This window comes from Wyeomyia smithii, chromosome 2 (assembly GCF_029784165.1).
Source record: "Wyeomyia smithii strain HCP4-BCI-WySm-NY-G18 chromosome 2, ASM2978416v1, whole genome shotgun sequence".
Classification (NCBI taxonomy): domain Eukaryota; kingdom Metazoa; phylum Arthropoda; class Insecta; order Diptera; family Culicidae; genus Wyeomyia; species Wyeomyia smithii.
The window spans coordinates 110,262,622-110,285,142 of record NC_073695.1 but is presented as its reverse complement, the minus strand read 5'-3'; the positions used below and the strand labels follow the sequence as shown (position 1 = coordinate 110,285,142).

The 22,521-nt window shown below is 36.1% G+C and overlaps 2 protein-coding genes across 5 annotated transcripts; both read right to left on the bottom strand.

Annotated features, from left to right (window-relative positions):
* Positions 1-40: 40 nt before the first annotated feature.
* Positions 41-14,534, bottom strand: LOC129723481 (guanine nucleotide-binding protein G(f) subunit alpha). Of its 4 annotated transcripts, XM_055677722.1 has the most exons (6): positions 14,273-14,534; positions 3,452-3,512; positions 3,091-3,371; positions 2,760-3,026; positions 2,140-2,656; positions 41-2,079 (listed from the first exon to the last, which is right to left on the bottom strand). In XM_055677722.1, the coding sequence occupies exons 3-6, from the start codon at positions 3,285-3,287 to the stop codon at positions 1,912-1,914; spliced, it is 1,149 nt and encodes a 382-aa protein (XP_055533697.1). In that variant the 5' UTR covers positions 3,288-3,371; positions 3,452-3,512; positions 14,273-14,534; the 3' UTR covers positions 41-1,911. The 4 variants fall into 4 exon arrangements, with proteins under 4 accessions (XP_055533697.1, XP_055533694.1, XP_055533696.1 ...); XM_055677719.1 differs by lacking the exon at positions 3,452-3,512; XM_055677721.1 differs by lacking the exon at positions 3,452-3,512 and having other exon boundaries at positions 14,277-14,534.
* A 4,315-nt stretch (positions 14,535-18,849) lies between these two features.
* Positions 18,850-19,966, bottom strand: LOC129723482 (coatomer subunit zeta-1). The gene is made up of 4 exons (XM_055677723.1): positions 19,810-19,966; positions 19,372-19,751; positions 19,221-19,311; positions 18,850-19,104 (listed from the first exon to the last, which is right to left on the bottom strand). Exons 1-4 carry the CDS (start codon positions 19,822-19,824, stop codon positions 19,057-19,059), a joined length of 534 nt encoding a protein of 177 aa, XP_055533698.1. The 5' UTR covers positions 19,825-19,966; the 3' UTR covers positions 18,850-19,056.
* Between the last annotated feature and the right edge of the window lie 2,555 nt (positions 19,967-22,521).

Genomic DNA, 22,521 nt, shown 5'->3' with positions numbered 1-22,521 from the left:
ATTTTTATAAACTACAACTCAGAATGCATTGGCTGTGAAAATTTCTTCAAATTCGATGCAATGTTTTTAAAGATATGTCTATTTAAAAAAAATATTAACCTAATAATCAATAACAACAACAACTTAATAACATACTTAAATTCAATAAAAATTAGAAAATCAACTTTCCGAGTAAAACTCGTGGAAGTTTTTAATATTTATCCGTTCCGATCTGTTTCACGAATTCTGATCTGAGCCTATAATTACGGAACCGAGGTGATTTCGAGGGGCAGGAAATCAAGTCCAACTACAATTTTGAATTCCAAAATGCCCCCTTTCGGTTTCTGGAGAACAGCCTAAAATAGGGTACTAAAATCATCACTATCCTGTTTTTGGTTCTAGTCGATAAAACATGGCTTATAAATACATGAGGCATTGTTAATTTTACGTTTTCAAGCATTATTTGCCAAAAAAGGTTTTCAAGCATTATTTGCCAAAAAATACTACAAAAACCAACGCAGTTACATGGCAACTTGCACGGTGAAACTGCAGACAAACAGACGTTAACGATAACGATAATTTTGAAATTTTGCTTAGTGGGCAATAAAGCCGCTAGTGTCGCTATTAGTAAGCGTGCCTTTTCACTATCAAAGACAAAACCATCAGTAATGCCGCTTGTGCTAATTTAAGCAAGCGTGCACACCCAGTAGCAAAGACAAAAACCGTTTAACGAAAACAAGTTAATAGGCAATAAGCTCACATGGTGGCGCATGAGTGTAACGTTTCGCATAAGGACGAACATTTTTCAGGATTTTTGTTCGAAGAGGCACGTCTGTTTGTCTGTGGTGAAACTGTTCGAGGGCAAACCAAGAAAACGATGATAATGAAAGAAAAAACCATTGTCATTGTTCCATGTTGCTGTGTGTGCACTGTAAAGACATGTACCTTAAAAGCCGTAGGCAATATTTATAATAGACCGTCTCGCCGAATCTCTTTAACCTCACTTTTTTGACAGTTAGTGGAAACAATGTTTATGTTTGAGATTTTGTGCTTTTTTCAGGTGAAGCAATCGTGTGCGTAGTGAAAATGCTATTTAGTTTGTAATTGTTCTTAGTATACTGGCACCTCACGCACAACATTTAAAGCTAATTGTGGTCAGAATTGAAATGATCTGCTATAATTGAGAACTAAACTGCATCGTCCGAAAGTAAACAAAGTTACCAGTATCTGTCAAACTAAGGCGCGTGACGTCACCTTGTGATAGTCTATTGTTGCCAACAAGGGGCATTGATGGTTTTTCAAATGTAAAAAAAAGATCAAAAATAGAAAAATTGGTCAACTTTTTATTTTCGATTTCGTGAAGTTCTCTGCGTTTTCTGAGTTGTGAGAAAGTGCCAGTGTATTTGTAAAAGCCAGTTTTATCCTTTTCATTTATTTGCCAAATTCCACCCAATTTTTTTTTCGAATTTGGAAGTTATCCAGAGGCTATTTCAAAATTGGGTATTTTTCGAATTTAGAAGTCATCCAGAGGCTATTTTGAAATTTGAGGTGGCGACTCTGGGGAAAACAGCCAAAAATGGGCAAGCACATTGGGGATAATGTCACCGAGTACGGTAAAATGAATTACAACCGTTTCAATAGAAGACATCTCAATAAAAAATTCGTAAATACATTAAAATACCGAGATTCTACGAAATCAATAATTGGAAACCTGTCGAACTTTCACAAGTTTCTCGATAAGATTTTACAAAAAATATTTGCGAATTCATACTGTCCGAGAAAAAGTCTGCTATAAAATCATTTGTCCGAGAAAAAGACCTTTTGAGTTATTAGTTTTCAAAGTATTACAGACGAAACCAAAAGAAAATGAATGTTAAATCATTGGAAAAAAAATTCATTTGAGAAATATTCGATTCCAATATTTTAAAAGACCTATATAACGTCAATATTTTGTAAATTTCTTGCTAGAATAATATTATGCACGTCATTAAACACCATTCGAATGTTGTTAGTGTCCGTTGCAATCGTATAATGATAATAGCAGGACCTTTTACGCTTTATCAGATGAGAAGTGCGCCTTGGGGGCTCGTTTGTTATATCCTAGGAAAATAAAAAATACATTAGAACTATATCTACTATGAAGTCTGTGGTCACACTTACCACCAACATAGACTTTATGAATGTCCTTGCGCGTGTATATTCATCGCAAATATCGCTATCTGCATTTTCCTTATACTGATTGTATTCTGGAAAATAATCTTCTATTGATTTTCCTGCCTCAATTTTCTGCTTTAAAATGTCTTGTTTATTGAGAAATACAATAATTCCCGTTTCCGACAAGAATCGATTGTGCCAAACACCTCTGAACAGCTCAAACGCTTCAGCCAGGCGGTTTTTTGAAGGATCTTCTCGTAATGTTTGATCAAAACTACCGCATGCGATCATAAATAAAACTGCTTCGATACCTTCGAACACCTGCATCCACTTCGTTCTGTGACTACGTTGTCCGCCAACGTCAAAGATTCGGAATTCCTGATATCCACCGCCAAAGGATTTCGACATTGGGATACGAAATCGTACCTCCTGTATACCGTTAGTTGTTTTCCGGCAGTTGAGAATGTCCACGTTCGAAGGAATATACCCAGGCATTGATATTATTTCAATGCGATCCAAAAAGCTGAAAGAACTTGATTAGTAAGATCTCTCATTTAAGAATTTCCGACCATTTTCATCATCTTTTTATCGACACTGGTGTGATAAATTAATAATACTAAACTTACTATTTCGCACTGTCTATCAGTTGAAATTCATTGGAGCGCTTGAAGCATTTTCTCACACCATTGTCGGCCCACAAAGTTCGTACACGTTGTACATATTCCATGCTCAAATGCCAAGGAGCTTGCTTTCCTATTTTCAAAATGTCTTGAGCGCACCAGTGGTTTTCTTTCGAGTCAAACTGCAGATTCATTAAAATCACATGCCGCACTAATTCATATATTGATTCATGTATATTTTCGATGATGTCATGTAATTTGTCTAGTCGTTCACTAGAATAAAAAAAAAACAAACAAACAACATATAAACATGTAAAAAGGGATTGATATATCTTACTCAAAGCTGAATCCATTTTGTTCATGCAAAATTTTCATTTGTTTGATGATAGTTGTTTTTCCAGATTCACCAGCTCCCAGTAAAAGAATTTTGACTGAAGTGTGAAATTTTTCGTTTATTTGAGTAATCCTTTTTTCCAATTGTTTCTTTCGAATGATTGCCTGCGATGACCGTCGAAAGCAATCTTTGAGAAGCATGTTGAACTCCAAAATCAATCAACAGCAATCGAACCAACATGCACAGGTTACACGAACCGACTGAGAAAGATGACTCGATCGACACTAGAAAGGAATAAATTTAACCGTGAAACAATACTATAATTAGTTTAATGGAGATTTTCAGTGACGGTCATAGAACATACAAGCAGTTCTTATCAATGATAATAAACTGTGGTGTGTGGACGTCTGGCTTCGGTAATATCCCTTTAAAGAATAACGTGAAAAACATGTGTTTAGGATGACGTTATCAATGTAATATTTTCTTGTTACTGTCTTGTGTAGTCTATGACTGAATGCAACAGCTTCAACAGTAACAATTGATCTGAAAGGAAAATTCTCAGGTTTCGCAGCCAATTGTTAAAGCAAGATAACAATGGGAGCAACGATTTGTTTTCGTCATTTGTAACAGCCGAGGTGAAAGCATATAGTACAAGGGTAATTCCATACGAAGTGACCACGAAAAAGCACAAACTTGGACACGACCATCACAGATTTTGCTCAAAGTTGGGGGAATTATTCATCTAGGGTCACTTTGAAAAATCTTAATTTTGGGGTCGGCTCTGTGGGACCGCCCTCTTTGTTGCAAGATAACGCATTTTCTTGTCAAACCAACTTATTTCTATTTCCTACAATTTATAGACGTAAGCCGTCCGAAAAATACTGGTAGGTGATTTTAGAAGAAAACAAAGCAAGCAATCCAAAAAAAAATATTATTTTTGCAACATTCTCCCAACTTTGAGCAAAATCTGTGATGGTCGTGTCCAAGTCGCATGTACACTTGGTATGGAATGACCCACAACTAATTTGTTGTGTCAAACACGTATTATATGGATATATGTAAGATAACAGTACAACTTGACTTCTGCACTGTTTTTTACGCAGATTTTTTAATTAACGCGGTATATGGAAACCGCACTAATTTCCGCGGATTTTCGAATTACCGCGAATTGGTAACCAAAAACGTTTTAGTGTTTATTGACTAAAACCCTTTGCCTTCCGAAAGATCTGGAATGACCGTCAAAGAGGAAAATTTTAAACACTGGTCGTAGAGCGTCTCGGGTTTTTTAAGCCTTTCTTGGTAGATTACAATACGCGGTTTTTTACACGGATTTTTTCCATTGACGCGTTTTTTTACGCGGACTTTTGAATCAACGCAGTTTTTTTACGAGGTACACTACCCGTCATAAGTTTGGAATCGCTTTTCTGAGTATTGCAACACCCAGTTTGAATATTGCAACACCCCGAAAAGTTTAGCATCACTTGATATGAGCAGAACAAAGTATCTCTATCTGTTGATTCTGAAAACCTAGAGAGTTGTGGTCTTCAGCAAAGTTGCTCAGCAGGTCAAGGGCTTGTGATTGGAGGAGAGTTTAGTTCGGAATTCAGCCACAACGCAGCGCTAGTGTGTATGAAGTTTTGAACACTATTTAGCTCAATAATCCCACCATCTGGAGAGTTGCGATTTTCAGCAAAGTTACTCAAGGAGTCAAGGGCTTGTAATTAGCGGACAGTATAGTGCGGAATTCAGCCGCAACGCAGCGCTAGTGTGTATGTAGTTTTGAGCGTTTCAAACTTAGTTTAGCTCAATAATCACATCGTTCACACTGATAGTTTACACATGACGAAGTGAAACCAATTTGAATGTTAACAATTTGATCACCACACATAATACGTAAGCTTGTGTGTGTTTATTCTAAAGAAGTGCTTTCATTTGAGGAGGTTACAACATATAGCATGCGACTGTGTTGGTATGTTGACAGTTTGATCAGCAGCATGCACAACCCGTTTTACTAAGGGGAAAATTGACAATATCGCGACTAAATTGATTACCTCGGCTACAAAGAGATGCAATAGAATTGACTCTAACCCGATATTGAAGGATTTGACTACCATAGGGGGCATTTCGTATTTCTTTTCGCTGCAAACTGGAGACCGAACACGCAACGCCGTCGCCTTACATGCAAGTCGAGTGGTTCTGACTTCAGTACATGGTGCGTTCGAGAAAGCGCATATAAGCCCCATCGAACGAGTAGACACCCGAAATGTATACACGAAGTCAAAAACACTTGCCCTGGTGGTTGCCGAAGTTGTCAAAATCGTCGAAGTCGTATTTTAATTAGAACACTGGATGATTTTGATTTGTGTTGACACTGAATTGTAATGGAAATAGCCTCAATGGAATAGTTCGAAACACATATGCGGCGTTATACTGTGTTTTGACGTGCTTGACCACAACTGGTGGCACTAGCCGACGACCGCAAATTTCTGGGTAGTAATATTCGCGCGATAAGTTGAAGTTTCAACATCCTGAACAAGTTTGCTGAACACCGTAACTTTCTAGCAGGTCGGAATCGTGAGATTAGTTAGGTTCAAAATACGACAAACTGTGTGCCCACTAGCGCCACCTAGCGGTAAAATTTCACACTGAATTGGCCACCATACAGTAGCCTTTGACCTTCTGAACAAGTTTGCTGAAAACCGCAACTTTCTAGGTTGTCAAAAACACGAGATATCCGCCTATTCCAGGTGATGCAAAACTTTTCGGGAGGTGTTGCAATATTCAAACTGGGTGTTGCAATACTCAGTAAAGCGATTCCAAACTTATGACGGGTAGTGTAAGACTAAAAATTGTAGCCTCATATTACAAAATTCGTATTTTAAACTCTTTTGGGGGTGGGGCGAAGCTCTCTGTGCTACGCAAAGGGAAACGCGAGCTTGCTACGCAAAGGGAAACGCGAGCTCTATGTGTTTAGCAAAAGGGGTCGCGGAGCTAAAAAGGTTGGGAACCACTGCAAAATTGGTATTTAAACTTTTTTGGGAGGCGCGAAGCCCTTTGTGCTTCGCAAAGGGAGCCAGGGAGCTCTTTGTGTTTTGTAAAAGGGGCCGCGGAGCCAGAAAGAATGCACTAGAAGGTTTATTTTTTCAAATGATCGTAGGAAGTACCGTTAAAAATACATTGAGCCCAAAAAGCTACATTTAGGGTTACATTTTATCAGTTTAAAATATCATAACATTTATTCATAAATACCATAACTGTGCATTTAACACTACACTGTTTACTTGCGCTTTTTCAGATCTGGTATTTAATACAAAAAAAAAATGAATTAATCCACCTAGTGGTGAGACCCAGCCTTTCTCATTCGCACTTATTATTCATTAACAAAGATTTACACGAACACTTAAAAAATACACCTTGATAGCTTCTGCTGGATTTACTATTCATTCTGAATAACAAATTTTTGATAGCCAACAGCACAACTATACCGAACATATAAAACATAACATTCGCACACATATGAACATACATTAACACATACACATGCAAATAACATTAAAAAAATGTGTTTTATATATATGACGCGATTTTTTTTATCGTGTTATAATCGAAACATCACTGTACTCATATACTACGTATATATATTTAAATTGTTTATGTCAACCTTAGTCAGTACCTTTTAAATAATGTATAATTAAATTTTGTTCCTTATACATCAATTTGAATGATCTTACCAGTGAATATGAAATTTCTTAACGCAGTTGATATTACTGATATTATTCCAATCGTTTCTGAGAGGCATCCTATGAATGGCCAAATACCTTTCAATATGAGTTTTTAAAACCAGACGACCACTGTTTGCCTGGATACATTATAGAATAGCCGAATATTGCCTAATCTGGGTTTTTGGTTGGCGATGATCGTGACAGTTTCCGATCTAAAGTAACCAAACCATCCAAACATCCAACACGATTTGCGGAAACGGTATGATACCCAAAAATCATCTTAGGCGCCATTTTAAATTTCTAGATAGTAGCTTCCGGTTTCTGGAAACCAGTCTAAAAGGGACAAACATTACACAACGTAAGTTTTTTTTTCATAACCTTTGAATAAAATTAATAAAAAAAAATTGATATAATTCGTTAGTTAGGGGTTTTGAAGACAGCCCATTCATTTGATACCAATTTTGTTAAAATCGGTTGTGTAGTTTCTGAGATAATGAAGATTTTCACATTTTGATACATAACAGATAAGATTATAATAAAACTCAATAGGCTCTTCTGAGGCAACTATACCTTTCATGTAACACTAATTTCGTTGAAATCAGTTCAGTCACCTCTGAGACAGGATAGTGAGTTTTAGTAGTCTTCGGTATATGTTTCTTTCAATAGCTCGATTTCACATTTTTAAGCATAACAGACAAAGTAATAGTCTGATTGCCAAAAAAATGAAAGGGGTTTTAGGGGAAAACTAGGCCTTCCATATAACACTGATTTTGTAAAAATCGCTCCAGCCAGGACAAATATGAGGGAGATTAAATAGCCTCTAGAACACGTTTCTGTTCATAACTTTTACAACATGTGGTTCACATGTCCAATTATAATATTATAATTATAATTCTTTTCATAGCCTGATTTCACATTTTTATACATAACGGACAAAGTTAAAGTCCAGTTACAACTTAATTTCAATAGTGTCTTATGAGGCAACTAGACCTTCCATTTGACACTGATTTTGTGAAAATCGGTCCAGCCATCTCTGAGAATAGTGAGTGAGTTTAAACAGTCTTTGAAACACGTTTCTTAATTTGCATGAGTTTTGAACCACATGCACAATCATTATAAAATTAATCTACAAATGGTTCAAAATACAAACCCGTCCTTTTGATACCAATTTTGTTCAAATCGGTTCAGTAGTTTTTGAGATAGTAAAGTTTCATGATTTTCACATTTTTATCGGGTTATCGGGTATACTGGATAATTGAGTAACATTTACCCAAATTTTCATAATTACCATGTTTACTCAGTTTTGAGTTATTATTCATGATGTAAACTCAACCCTGCGTATATGTCAAAAGTTTACAACAGCGATATTATCTGTTTCCGAAGAACAATTGGTATCGCTGTTTATTCGTTGGCTAGCAGTAAGTATCTGATCTGTCATCAAATCAATAATTTCTTAATCAATTACATTACAAGCAACAAATATATTCCATAATAATTTCAGCCAGCATCAGTATTGTAGAGGGTTTTAAAAACATAAAAACCTAAATTAATCCACCTAGCGGTGAGACCCAGTCTTTCTCATTCGAACTTATTATTTGTAAAATAGATTTACATCAACACTTTAAAAATACACTTTGATAATTTCTGCTGGATATCTTATTCCTTTTTTTGTTTGTTCACACAACTATACCGAACATTTAAAATAAAAATAAAATACATTAACACATATACATGCAAATAACATTAAATCCTTTCAAATATATGATACGATTTTGTTTTTGATCGTGGTATAATCGATTTATACTCATATACTGCGTATAAATATTTAGATTGTTTATGTCAACTTTTGTCAGTAGATTTCAAATGATGTATAATTAAATGTTGTTCCTTATACACTAATTTGAATGATCTTATCAGTGAAAATGAAATTCTTCAACGCAGTTGATATTACTGACCGTTTCTGATGGGCATCCAATGAATGGGCAAATACCAATCAATATGGGTTCTTGAAACCTGGATTATACCCAGTGGCCAGAATCCGACCTCAAACCCCATTTTTAATCCAGATGACCACTTCTGGTTGCCTGATAATCATAAAATCCATCATAAAATTGCCGAACTGCCTAATCTGGGTTTTTCTGTGGCGAAGATGGCGACAGTTTCCGATCAACAGCCTAAAGTGACAAATATTATCCAACACGATTTGGGGTAGCGGTATGATACCCGGAGGCCAGAAATCATCTTTAGACGCCATTTTCAATTACTAGACAGTAGCTTCAGGTTTCTCGAAACCAGTCCAAAAGGGACAAAAATTACGCAATGTGAGTTTTTCTGTACCCGGGATGATGCTCAGAGGCCTACGTACTTCATTTTGAAATCCTAAATTCCGGTTTCTGGAAAACATCCTTCAATTGCCAAATATAATCCAATAAAAGTATATCCACTCTTTGGATTTTAGAATATTGATGTTGTATTTGAAGGAATAATTGGAGCATAGTATTTGAAATTTGACGTAATATTTGTACTAATTAAATAGTTTTTTAATCATAATGACTCCTTATTTCGAACTTTGATCAAAAGCAGCTAGTTTTAAACAGCCTTTGGATTTTGATTCTTTGTAAGTTTGAGAAACAACCTGTTCGTTTGGCACCTTTTTTCTTTAAATAAGTCGTGTAATCTTTGAGAGAATAAACTTTCAATATTTTTACAATTTAACACTTAATGGTTAAAATAAAAGTCCGATTACACTGGTCAACACAAGTGTGGCCCCGAAGGTCAAACTAAGAAAAAAAAGAAAAATTATAGCTTTTCTTGTGAATTTTTTTTCTTTCTAGGCCAACTATTGTGAGATTTAGAGCAGCATTTTTTTCGATTTTGTCAACCAGTGTTATAATCAAATGAAATGGGTACCAATAAAACAACTAAACCTTCAATTTGAAACTAAGATTGTTGAAATCAGTCATGCCATCTTCGGCAAAACGAGTGAATTTAAAAAAGTTTTCTGAACACGTTTCTTTTCATAACCTTCGAACTACATGTTCAATCATCATAAAATTTGTTATTCAGGGGTTTTGAAGACAGTCCGTTCATTTGATACCTATTTTGTTCAAATCGGTTGTGTAGTTTCTGAGACAATGGAGTTTCATAACTTTTACATTTTGATACATAACAGACAAAGTTACAGTCCGATTATAATAAAATTCAATAGGGTCTTATCAGGCAACTAGACCTTTCTATTGCAACTTATTTCGTGAAAATCGGTCTATCCATCTCTGAGAAAAGCGGGTGAGTTCAAGCAGTCTTAGAAACATGTTTCTGTTCACAGCCTGATACCACATTATCATACATAACGGACAAAGTTAAAGTCCAATAACAATAAAATTCAATATGGTCTCATGGGGCAACAAGACCTTCCATATGACACTAATTTTGTGAAAATCGGTCCAACCATATCTGAGAAAAGTGAGTGAGTTTAAACAGTCTTTGAAACACGTTTCTTTGCATAACTTTTGAACCACATGCCCGATCCTTAGAAAATTATTTTACTAATGATTCAAAAAACAAGTCCGTTCTTTGATACCAATTTTGTTCAAATCGGTTGTGTAGTTTCTGAGATAATGAAGTTTTGTGATTTTCACATTTTGATACATAACCTCGAAACTAAAAATTCGATTGCAATAAAATTCAATAGGGTCTTATGGAGCAACTAGACCTTTCATTTGCAATTAGTTTCATTAAAATCGCCATCTCTGAGAGAATTGAGTGAGATTGGGAGACCGTTACATACATACACACACACATACACACATACATACACATACAGAAAATGCTCAGCTCGTCGAGCTAAGTCGACCCTTTGGAGCACTTTTATACCTTTGGTTTTTTCAGTGATTGCTATACCTTTCTAGGAGAAAGGCAAAGACATCTTTTCAAAATGAATAACCGCATGTTGTATGTTCTGCGATGCCGTTTAAAGTCGGGTTTTTATTTGTGATACTAAACGGAAACATTTTAATTGATGTACAGTGCTCAATACATGTTATCGATACAATTTAAATCCTTCGCAGAGTTTGATGACGGATTTTCTGGTGTGCGTACTGTACAAAAATGTGAGCCACAGTTCACGGGCAACTGTGAACCGGTTGGTTGCCGCATTCAATGAAGACGCGGAAATGATTCAAAACGTTTATAATGTTTCGATAAAAAATAAATCTATTATTTTGATTCTTCTGAATTTTTTTTATTGAGTCAGATTTAAAAAACCAGAAATCATTAAATTTCCAAATTTAGGCGAACTGGATAACTTGTACTCATTTTCGTTAATTTCTGGTTTTGCATAAACAGAGTAGATTCTACTCAGTTTTTGACGTATGACGCCCTTAAGGTTTAAACACAATTGATACGTTGCGGCTGCGTTTGCGGCAATTTGACAGTTAGCCCTTACATTTTTTGTCAAATTAACGTCAACGCAACGCAAACGTATCCATTATGCTTGGGCCTTTACTCAGAAGTGAGTAACCGTGAAAGTATTATTGTTTCAGTTGAAAACCGAAATAATGACTCGCGACTTTCGATTTTTTAACCTTATACACAATGCGCATAATGTCGCATCTAGTGCGCTGTATAGCGCATCTGACGCGCAATACAGCGCACTAGATGCGACACTATGCGCATTGTGCATAAGGTATAAAAATCGAAAGTCGCGAGTCGATATTTCCATTTTCAACTGGAACAATAATACTCTAATTAGAGTACCTCCACTTTTTTCAAAAATTTAACTTACTTTAGAGTAACAAATAATGAGCGTGTATAGTGATAGTAATATACCTTCTCACCGAATCTCTTTAATGTCGAATTCGTTTTTACGGCAGGACTATCCCGTCCCGGACTACGCTTTGCAGCTGAAAAAAAAAACACTTTCCAAGCAGTTGCAATGGTGTGCGTAATACCAGAGGTAACTGTCACTTTTGTTTTGGTCATTATCGCCATTGTCTTTTATCGCATTTGTGCTACTGTACGAAAAATTTGCCAATTTAATGAAAAATTACCAAATAACAAAATAAAATAAATAAAATTCAACCTGATGTTTGACACGCGAAGAACGATAATCAAAGCATACCGATTTTGACAAATTTTTTTTTTATTTTGACACATACGTGTGAATGTGTTGTTGTCTTCAAAACTGCAAGCTGTTTCTTGCGCGGACTGTCCGGGACAGAAAAAGGGTAGTCCGGGATAGTCCGGAAAATGTAAAAAAAAACAGTGATAGGACAAAGTGTAGTCCGCGGGGTAGCTACACCGCAAAAACGAAAACGACATAACCTCACTTTTCTGACAGTAAATGGTAACCTTGTTTACGTTTTGAGCTTTGTGCTTTTCCTGGTGGAGTAATCGTTTGCGGAAATGCTGCTCAATTTATAATTCCGGACTACTTCGTGATAAGGGCGAATCCTTGCTTGTTTTCCTATCTAGTTTCGCCCTAATCACAAAGTAGTCCGGAGTTGTTCTTAGTGTACTGGCACCTCACGCACAACATTTAAAGGGCAGTTTGTTCACGATTGAAATGATCTAGGGGAAAGTAGGTAAAGACGGGCACCCTAAGGTTTATTCTAAATTATTACTTAGGTATTGCTATTTAGATCGCAGTAGTCATACAAATTGAAACTTAAGGTCATTTGTTTTCATAATCATTTTTGGTATTAGTAAACTTCCTCCAAGTTTTATGTGTTTTGGGTCTTCAAAAATAAGACTACAAATTGCTGTTTTTTGACATGGTTGGGAAAGACGGACACTTGGGGTGGGTAAGATGGACACAACGAAGGTAAAGGTGGACACTCACAAAAAAGATGTAGTACGTTAAGTATTCTTTTGATTTATGTGTTAAGTGATGGCCATACATTACTCTACGTTATTAGAGTCCATCTATACATCACGTGAACAGTTTGATAGGATGGGTTTCGATGAAGGCGAAAATTTTTCGCCTATATGGCCTGTTGTAACTGCTAAGTGATTAATATCTGCTGGTTTCTCTCGCGGGTGTACTTTGTGAACATCTGTAGTACACAACAGATGCTACATGTAAAAATTCTTGGAAAATCCGTGTGTCCATCTTTCCTTACCTTAGTGTGTCCGTCTTGCCCGACCTGGTTGTAAATTTTTCAAACCTTTCAAACGATCGTAGCTCTTCATCGGAACATCGAAAATCTGCTGGATTTTCACTAAAAACCGAGGAAAGACTAATTAATCACTTTACTATTGTGAGCAAATGAAAACACGTAAGTTTCACGAGTTTTTCACTATTTTCCGTGAAATAAAAATTACATCAAATAGCGCATTCACGAAAATATTCCTTGTTTTACTTATAAATTTGACAGTTTGCTTGCTGAAAACCGATAATGCAACTCAAAAGCATTAACACACTATAAAGAAGGTATTCGCATCACTAAACTATCATAATACATTCTAGTTTGTGAAATATTAAGTGTCCATCTTACCCGCAGTGTCCGTCTTTACCTACTTTCCCCTATAAATGAGAACTAAATTACATCGCCTGGAGGTAAACAAAGTTACCAGTATCTATAGGCGCCGACTTGATAGAATTATTGCCGTGAGGGTGGGGGCGAGAGGACTTCGAAAAAATCTGATTTATCTGATTCTAGAAATATATTGCTTGAAATTTTTGCGTGCGATACTTCTTGACGTAATGTGGTTGAAATTGCAGTTTTGAGAGTAACTATCATAGACCACAATTTTGCAAAATGACGAGCGTTGTGATGTTTGAAAATAACAAATGAAGCTATCAAGAAAACGAAAGAAAAGACGCATGACTTTCTAGAATTATTGAGGGGACAAAATGATACCTTGCCCCTCGGCAACGGTGGCATGTTATGGAATACACTAGATAAGCACTATGATTCACAGTGCACCAGTTCCCATTCATAAATCCATTTTGTTTTCTTTTTATACATTACCTGTTATCTCAAATGTAGATGAGTACTTATGCGGAAATCTTTAATCGAAGAATTAAAGTAGATGGCACATTTCCCGGATTTTAATGTTGTTAGATCAATCCGATCATTTGCAACATTTCTACAACGATGAAATTTGCAATTTGTAGCTTTTAGTTGAAAACACTATTTCGAGAATTAATAAACACTATTTCGAGTACCAAAAAAATTGAATTCCAAAGCAGAATGTAACCCGTCACAAATGTAGTTTGACAGTGGACGACTACTCACTGTAATCACTAGCTAAATTCGCTGCAGTGATATCTGTTTTCTATCTTTCTGTCGAAAAAGTAACATGTGTGTATGGTATCTGTTTTCTCACAGGTTATTAGTTTTATTAGCTTTTACTGAAGGCTAATAATAAGATAACATTTGAACTTTTCATAGTTGCAGAATAAGTTTTGCCGCAGCTATTATATTTCTGCAAAAAAAAAGCTTTCTAATAACTTAACTTACATACTCGCGATTCTGATGAAAATAGAAATTTGACGACGATTCCATTTCATACATGTAATTTACACTAAAAAAACTTCGTTTATACACTTGGAACACAAATCTCCACAATTTGTAAATGATAAAAGTGCACTGGAAAAATGAAAAAAATAAACAAAATATAAAACACTTCTACCTTCCTACAAGGCGTGTTTTCTACTTCAAGCAGGTAGTCACTACTTCGAGACAACTGATAGTAAAACCCATGTAGCCTATAACTATATATAAGTAAACCGCTCTTATCGGAAAGTAGTACTTCGTTTCGGTGAAAGAGAAATTTGCTATCTCTTTCGAAGCGCGAAGGAAGTACATTTTTTTCCAATAAAATTAAAGTTTTTCAACAATTCATGCAAGTGAAATAAAAATATTTTGGTTGAGTCACTTATGATTTATGCGTTAAAAGAAATTTAAATGCGCGTATCGTGTATGTTATAAACATTTTCCAATGATATTATATATTCCTCGTTAAGCTATGAATAGAAAAACGTATCGTTTAACCCAAAAATAAGATTGTTCTGCGATCGGTGACACAATTATGTTCCTAAGATGCCACTACGGTGCATACATAACTCTCAATACTATAAACCAGTTATTTAAGCAGTGTCCACTTCAATTGTTCTCGAGCGGATTGGAATACCTGCAATAAAAAATAAAATGTCGAATTAAATAACGTTTATTGACTCTATCAATATGTCGCCCATTCAGAAACAAAATGAATTAAAATGTTTAAAATCGATTTTCTTCAGCTCTTACCTGTGCCACAGTCTGCTCTCCAATTGGAATTCGGGCAACTGTGAACCGGTTGGTTGCCGCATTCAATGAAGACGCGGAAATGATTCAAAACGTTTATAATGTTTCGATAAAAAATAAATCTATTATTTTGATTCTTCTGAATTTTTTTTATTGAGTCAGATTTAAAAAACCAGAAATCATTAAATTTCCAAATTTAGGCGAACTGGATAACTTGTACTCATTTTCGTTAATTTCTGGTTTTGCATAAACAGAGTAGATTCTACTCAGTTTTTGACGTATGACGCCCTTAAGGTTTAAACACAATTGATACGTTGCGGCTGCGTTTGCGGCAATTTGACAGTTAGCCCTTACATTTTTTGTCAAATTAACGTCAACGCAACGCAAACGTATCCATTATGCTTGGGCCTTTACTCAGAAGTGAGTAACCGTGAAAGTATTATTGTTTCAGTTGAAAACCGAAATAATGACTCGCGACTTTCGATTTTTTAACCTTATACACAATGCGCATAATGTCGCATCTAGTGCGCTGTATAGCGCATCTGACGCGCAATACAGCGCACTAGATGCGACACTATGCGCATTGTGCATAAGGTATAAAAATCGAAAGTCGCGAGTCGATATTTCCATTTTCAACTGGAACAATAATACTCTAATTAGAGTACCTCCACTTTTTTCAAAAATTTAACTTACTTTAGAGTAACAAATAATGAGCGTGTATAGTGATAGTAATATACCTTCTCACCGAATCTCTTTAATGTCGAATTCGTTTTTACGGCAGGACTATCCCGTCCCGGACTACGCTTTGCAGCTGAAAAAAAAAACACTTTCCAAGCAGTTGCAATGGTGTGCGTAATACCAGAGGTAACTGTCACTTTTGTTTTGGTCATTATCGCCATTGTCTTTTATCGCATTTGTGCTACTGTACGAAAAATTTGCCAATTTAATGAAAAATTACCAAATAACAAAATAAAATAAATAAAATTCAACCTGATGTTTGACACGCGAAGAACGATAATCAAAGCATACCGATTTTGACAAATTTTTTTTTTATTTTGACACATACGTGTGAATGTGTTGTTGTCTTCAAAACTGCAAGCTGTTTCTTGCGCGGACTGTCCGGGACAGAAAAAGGGTAGTCCGGGATAGTCCGGAAAATGTAAAAAAAAACAGTGATAGGACAAAGTGTAGTCCGCGGGGTAGCTACACCGCAAAAACGAAAACGACATAACCTCACTTTTCTGACAGTAAATGGTAACCTTGTTTACGTTTTGAGCTTTGTGCTTTTCCTGGTGGAGTAATCGTTTGCGGAAATGCTGCTCAATTTATAATTCCGGACTACTTCGTGATAAGGGCGAATCCTTGCTTGTTTTCCTATCTAGTTTCGCCCTAATCACAAAGTAGTCCGGAGTTGTTCTTAGTGTACTGGCACCTCACGCACAACATTTAAAGGGCAGTTTGTTCACGATTGAAATGATCTAGGGGAAAGTAGGTAAAGACGGGCACCCTAAGGTTTATTCTAAATTATTACTTAGGTATTGCTATTTAGATCGCAGTAGTCATACAAATTGAAACTTAAGGTCATTTGTTTTCATAATCATTTTTGGTATTAGTAAACTTCCTCCAAGTTTTATGTGTTTTGGGTCTTCAAAAATAAGACTACAAATTGCTGTTTTTTGACATGGTTGGGAAAGACGGACACTTGGGGTGGGTAAGATGGACACAACGAAGGTAAAGGTGGACACTCACAAAAAAGATGTAGTACGTTAAGTATTCTTTTGATTTATGTGTTAAGTGATGGCCATACATTACTCTACGTTATTAGAGTCCATCTATACATCACGTGAACAGTTTGATAGGATGGGTTTCGATGAAGGCGAAAATTTTTCGCCTATATGGCCTGTTGTAACTGCTAAGTGATTAATATCTGCTGGTTTCTCTCGCGGGTGTACTTTGTGAACATCTGTAGTACACAACAGATGCTACATGTAAAAATTCTTGGAAAATCCGTGTGTCCATCTTTCCTTACCTTAGTGTGTCCGTCTTGCCCGACCTGGTTGTAAATTTTTCAAACCTTTCAAACGATCGTAGCTCTTCATCGGAACATCGAAAATCTGCTGGATTTTCACTAAAAACCGAGGAAAGACTAATTAATCACTTTACTATTGTGAGCAAATGAAAACACGTAAGTTTCACGAGTTTTTCACTATTTTCCGTGAAATAAAAATTACATCAAATAGCGCATTCACGAAAATATTCCTTGTTTTACTTATAAATTTGACAGTTTGCTTGCTGAAAACCGATAATGCAACTCAAAAGCATTAACACACTATAAAGAAGGTATTCGCATCACTAAACTATCATAATACATTCTAGTTTGTGAAATATTAAGTGTCCATCTTACCCGCAGTGTCCGTCTTTACCTACTTTCCCCTATAAATGAGAACTAAATTACATCGCCTGGAGGTAAACAAAGTTACCAGTATCTATAGGCGCCGACTTGATAGAATTATTGCCGTGAGGGTGGGGGCGAGAGGACTTCGAAAAAATCTGATTTATCTGATTCTAGAAATATATTGCTTGAAATTTTTGCGTGCGATACTTCTTGACGTAATGTGGTTGAAATTGCAGTTTTGAGAGTAACTATCATAGACCACAATTTTGCAAAATGACGAGCGTTGTGATGTTTGAAAATAACAAATGAAGCTATCAAGAAAACGAAAGAAAAGACGCATGACTTTCTAGAATTATTGAGGGGACAAAATGATACCTTGCCCCTCGGCAACGGTGGCATGTTATGGAATACACTAGATAAGCACTATGATTCACAGTGCACCAGTTCCCATTCATAAATCCATTTTGTTTTCTTTTTATACATTACCTGTTATCTCAAATGTAGATGAGTACTTATGCGGAAATCTTTAATCGAAGAATTAAAGTAGATGGCACATTTCCCGGATTTTAATGTTGTTAGATCAATCCGATCATTTGCAACATTTCTACAACGATGAAATTTGCAATTTGTAGCTTTTAGTTGAAAACACTATTTCGAGAATTAATAAACACTATTTCGAGTACCAAAAAAATTGAATTCCAAAGCAGAATGTAACCCGTCACAAATGTAGTTTGACAGTGGACGACTACTCACTGTAATCACTAGCTAAATTCGCTGCAGTGATATCTGTTTTCTATCTTTCTGTCGAAAAAGTAACATGTGTGTATGGTATCTGTTTTCTCACAGGTTATTAGTTTTATTAGCTTTTACTGAAGGCTAATAATAAGATAACATTTGAACTTTTCATAGTTGCAGAATAAGTTTTGCCGCAGCTATTATATTTCTGCAAAAAAAAAGCTTTCTAATAACTTAACTTACATACTCGCGATTCTGATGAAAATAGAAATTTGACGACGATTCCATTTCATACATGTAATTTACACTAAAAAAACTTCGTTTATACACTTGGAACACAAATCTCCACAATTTGTAAATGATAAAAGTGCACTGGAAAAATGAAAAAAATAAACAAAATATAAAACACTTCTACCTTCCTACAAGGCGTGTTTTCTACTTCAAGCAGGTAGTCACTACTTCGAGACAACTGATAGTAAAACCCATGTAGCCTATAACTATATATAAGTAAACCGCTCTTATCGGAAAGTAGTACTTCGTTTCGGTGAAAGAGAAATTTGCTATCTCTTTCGAAGCGCGAAGGAAGTACATTTTTTTCCAATAAAATTAAAGTTTTTCAACAATTCATGCAAGTGAAATAAAAATATTTTGGTTGAGTCACTTATGATTTATGCGTTAAAAGAAATTTAAATGCGCGTATCGTGTATGTTATAAACATTTTCCAATGATATTATATATTCCTCGTTAAGCTATGAATAGAAAAACGTATCGTTTAACCCAAAAATAAGATTGTTCTGCGATCGGTGACACAATTATGTTCCTAAGATGCCACTACGGTGCATACATAACTCTCAATACTATAAACCAGTTATTTAAGCAGTGTCCACTTCAATTGTTCTCGAGCGGATTGGAATACCTGCAATAAAAAATAAAATGTCGAATTAAATAACGTTTATTGACTCTATCAATATGTCGCCCATTCAGAAACAAAATGAATTAAAATGTTTAAAATCGATTTTCTTCAGCTCTTACCTGTGCCACAGTCTGCTCTCCAATTGGAATGTCATCATTTCGTAAATCCACTCGCTTCACCACAGAGGAGGGATCAGCATCAAGAATAATTCTACAGGAAACGAGAGAATGCATCACCAGATTTAGTATTATTCAATCGAAAATTAATTACCCTCCATCACAAATTTCGTCAAAAGCCAGCATTACAATATCCAGGTTTTCCAACACCGCTCTTTTCTCGACATTCTTCTTCAAAATCATTGTGACCGTGTCGAAAAGGCAGTTGAGCACGGACAGCAATATTAGCTCATTCTCATGTGTACTACCCATAACATAAAAGAACAAGTCAACATTACTTTTGTAGACACACGTAAGGCCATCAAGCATGATAATTTCTGCATTTGCTCTATGAGTTTTATTGAACAGATTTTTTTCGTATGCTTTCTGTTCTTTAACAGTAGGAAAAACATTTTTATCATAATATTTTGCTAATATCCGGTTTCCATCGTTGTCTAGAATGCACATTCCTTTGATAGTGTATAATGTAGGTTCCTGAAAAAGCGAAGTAATAATCATGTACAGCAATACAACTATATAATACAAATCCAACCATTAACGAATCCATTCAGCAAGTATTAAAATTGTTATAATTTACAACGAAACAAACTGCGACAAATACTTAACTCACTTTATAACTTTTGTGCAAACTAGCAGCAAGCAAACACAATTCTTTTGACGTGGATGGTATCTGATACTGTCAATAAGAGAGAATTCAAAACAAAAGTAGTTATCAATTTCACATATACGCGGCGTAACTGCGCACTAATTTTGCTATAAACCTTTAATAGGGTAAATTCGAATATAGTGTACACTGAGGGAACAAAAACGATGAGATTTTGTTTTACTCGTCGTAAATACAAAAAAAAAATAGAATTATTAGGCTCTTCTGCAATCATTACATTGCAGATCATTCATTGCATCATTATCATACATATTTTGCGGATTAACAATTTGACACATGTTAAACAAAGTTGCATATACTACCGAAGATATCTTTAAAAAAATGGTGGTTCAAAATGACTGGAACTGTCGCTAATTTAGGAAAAGAAAACCCCTGTTCAAGTAGTTTATGAAGACAGTGTACCTGCGCAGCATGTTATTGAAGACATACTTGAACAACAATAAATTTTGTAAACAATTTTTTGACAGTTTTTATGTCCAGCCGAACTATTTTTGACAGTTTTGTAATGGTGAAGTAGAGAATACAATAAAGAAAAAAAACTTTGATGTCGAATTCGTTTTTGCGACGTTGCTTACATCGATTCTGCAGTTCAAAAACAAACAGCCAATCGAAGCTGTCCTTTTTGTTTCGTAAGGGGCATTTGACAGCATTTGTTTTTGTTGTTGGTGTTTTCAAACTACATCTTGTTTTTTGGGTGCTGACTGAGACAGAAAAAGTGTAGTTTTGATGGTGCACCGTCCTATCCAGCTTTTTACGCACCATAATGGCGGGTGCTATAATGCGTGTTCGTAATTTGCGAACCTCTCTGCTTACGTCAGTTTAGTGATTTCTGGAATTTTGGCAACACTAATGTTCCCAGATTTATTGTTTTTTTTTTGCTATACATGAAGAGTCAAACTGACGTAAGCAGAGTTGTCAAACGTATGTAACATATAACGATTTTTTCATTATAGCGTCCGTCATTATGGCGCGTAAAGAGCTGGATTGAAAGACGTATACATCTCAGATTGGTTTTAATGTTACTCCCAAACATTGTACCTCATATAATCCGAGTGGAAGCGTTAGTCACCAGTCTGCTATCTACGAAATATACTGTGCTTTTACGCTACGCTACGCTTCGCGCCGTCCTATTGAAAGACGTAAGGCGTCGTACACAAATTACGTAACGCTAAAAACCCGGATTTTAGACCCTCTCCCCCCATATGTAACGTCAAGTAACGTTCAATATGACTCCTCCCCCCTAAAATTACGCAACGCCTAATCCCCGAAAAATTTCGATTTCGAAGGAAAATCGCAGTTACGTAACTGTTTCAACTTAACGTCGCGTTAACGTCGTTAACGTCGCGATACTCTTTCATTGTGCGCGGTAAACACATAATAAATGACAGCAAGTCGATACTGTGCGCGTCAGTTATGCCTTGTTCAGACTACGCCGGTTATCACCTGATATCGCCAGGTGATATCCCATATTTAGGCTAATACCTCGTTCACACTACACCGCATATCACCTGATATCAGGCGATTCGTGCTATCGAGGCCATATTACCATCCATATTACCTGATATCCCATACAATCGAGCTGTCAACGGATATCACCTCGGTTACATCAAAAACACCATATCAAGAAGACTGGGAACACTGCCTGAGATTGAGCGACAGTTTTGGCAGCGCAGTCTTTTGAGTAAAAGTGGAACTGAAGCATGCTAGTGTGTGTGCTGGCGATGCGAATGCGAGCCGAACGCTCCTGTCTTCGCAGCGATGTAATTACCAGCACTTTCATAGCAACTTCCACCTTTATTGGATGGAGTGCGCTGTTTGATTTGACGCTTGTCATTTGTATGGGATCGATCCAGAGATGCCAGTCTTCTTGATATGATATTTTTGGTTACATGCTATCGCGGATATCATGTTCGAAAACCAGTAATAACCACATTTCCAGTAGTTGGTAACACGGCCAACAGACATTCGACGGAACCGAAAAAAATTTCACAATTCGCGTTGCATGTGAGTAAAAGGGAAGGAAATATTCATTTTTTATTTTGCTATTTTCATCCCGCACAGTTTGACAATTGTTCTTTAGCTATATCACTTTTTATATCATCTGTAAGATCTGCATTTTCTAAGTAAAACGTGATTTAAAAAAAAAATTATCATTGTCCTTCGCTTTTTAAATCACGATTTAAAACTGCTCGAAATCGCTACAATGACAGTTCGTCCATATACCAACTGTCATTGTAGCGATTTAGAGCGAAATTTTATTCTTCTCATTCTATTCTAATCATATCAGCTCACTGTAGTGTGAACACTCGAAGTGATATCCGATATCATATGGCGATATCAGGTGATATCCGGCGTAGTCTGAACAAGGCATAAGGATGACACCAATACCAATACACAGAATGCAGATGGTGTGCACCGTTGAAAAGTGGTATTCGAACTTATTGAGCCTGGTCGCACTGGCCGTGCCCAGGTGGCATCGTTTGATAAGTAGTTACGAGGATACACACTCATTTATTTTTGCTGGAAACCAGCGAAAGAGCTGTAAAACCAGCAATTCATCCGGAAAAATGAATTTTGCTG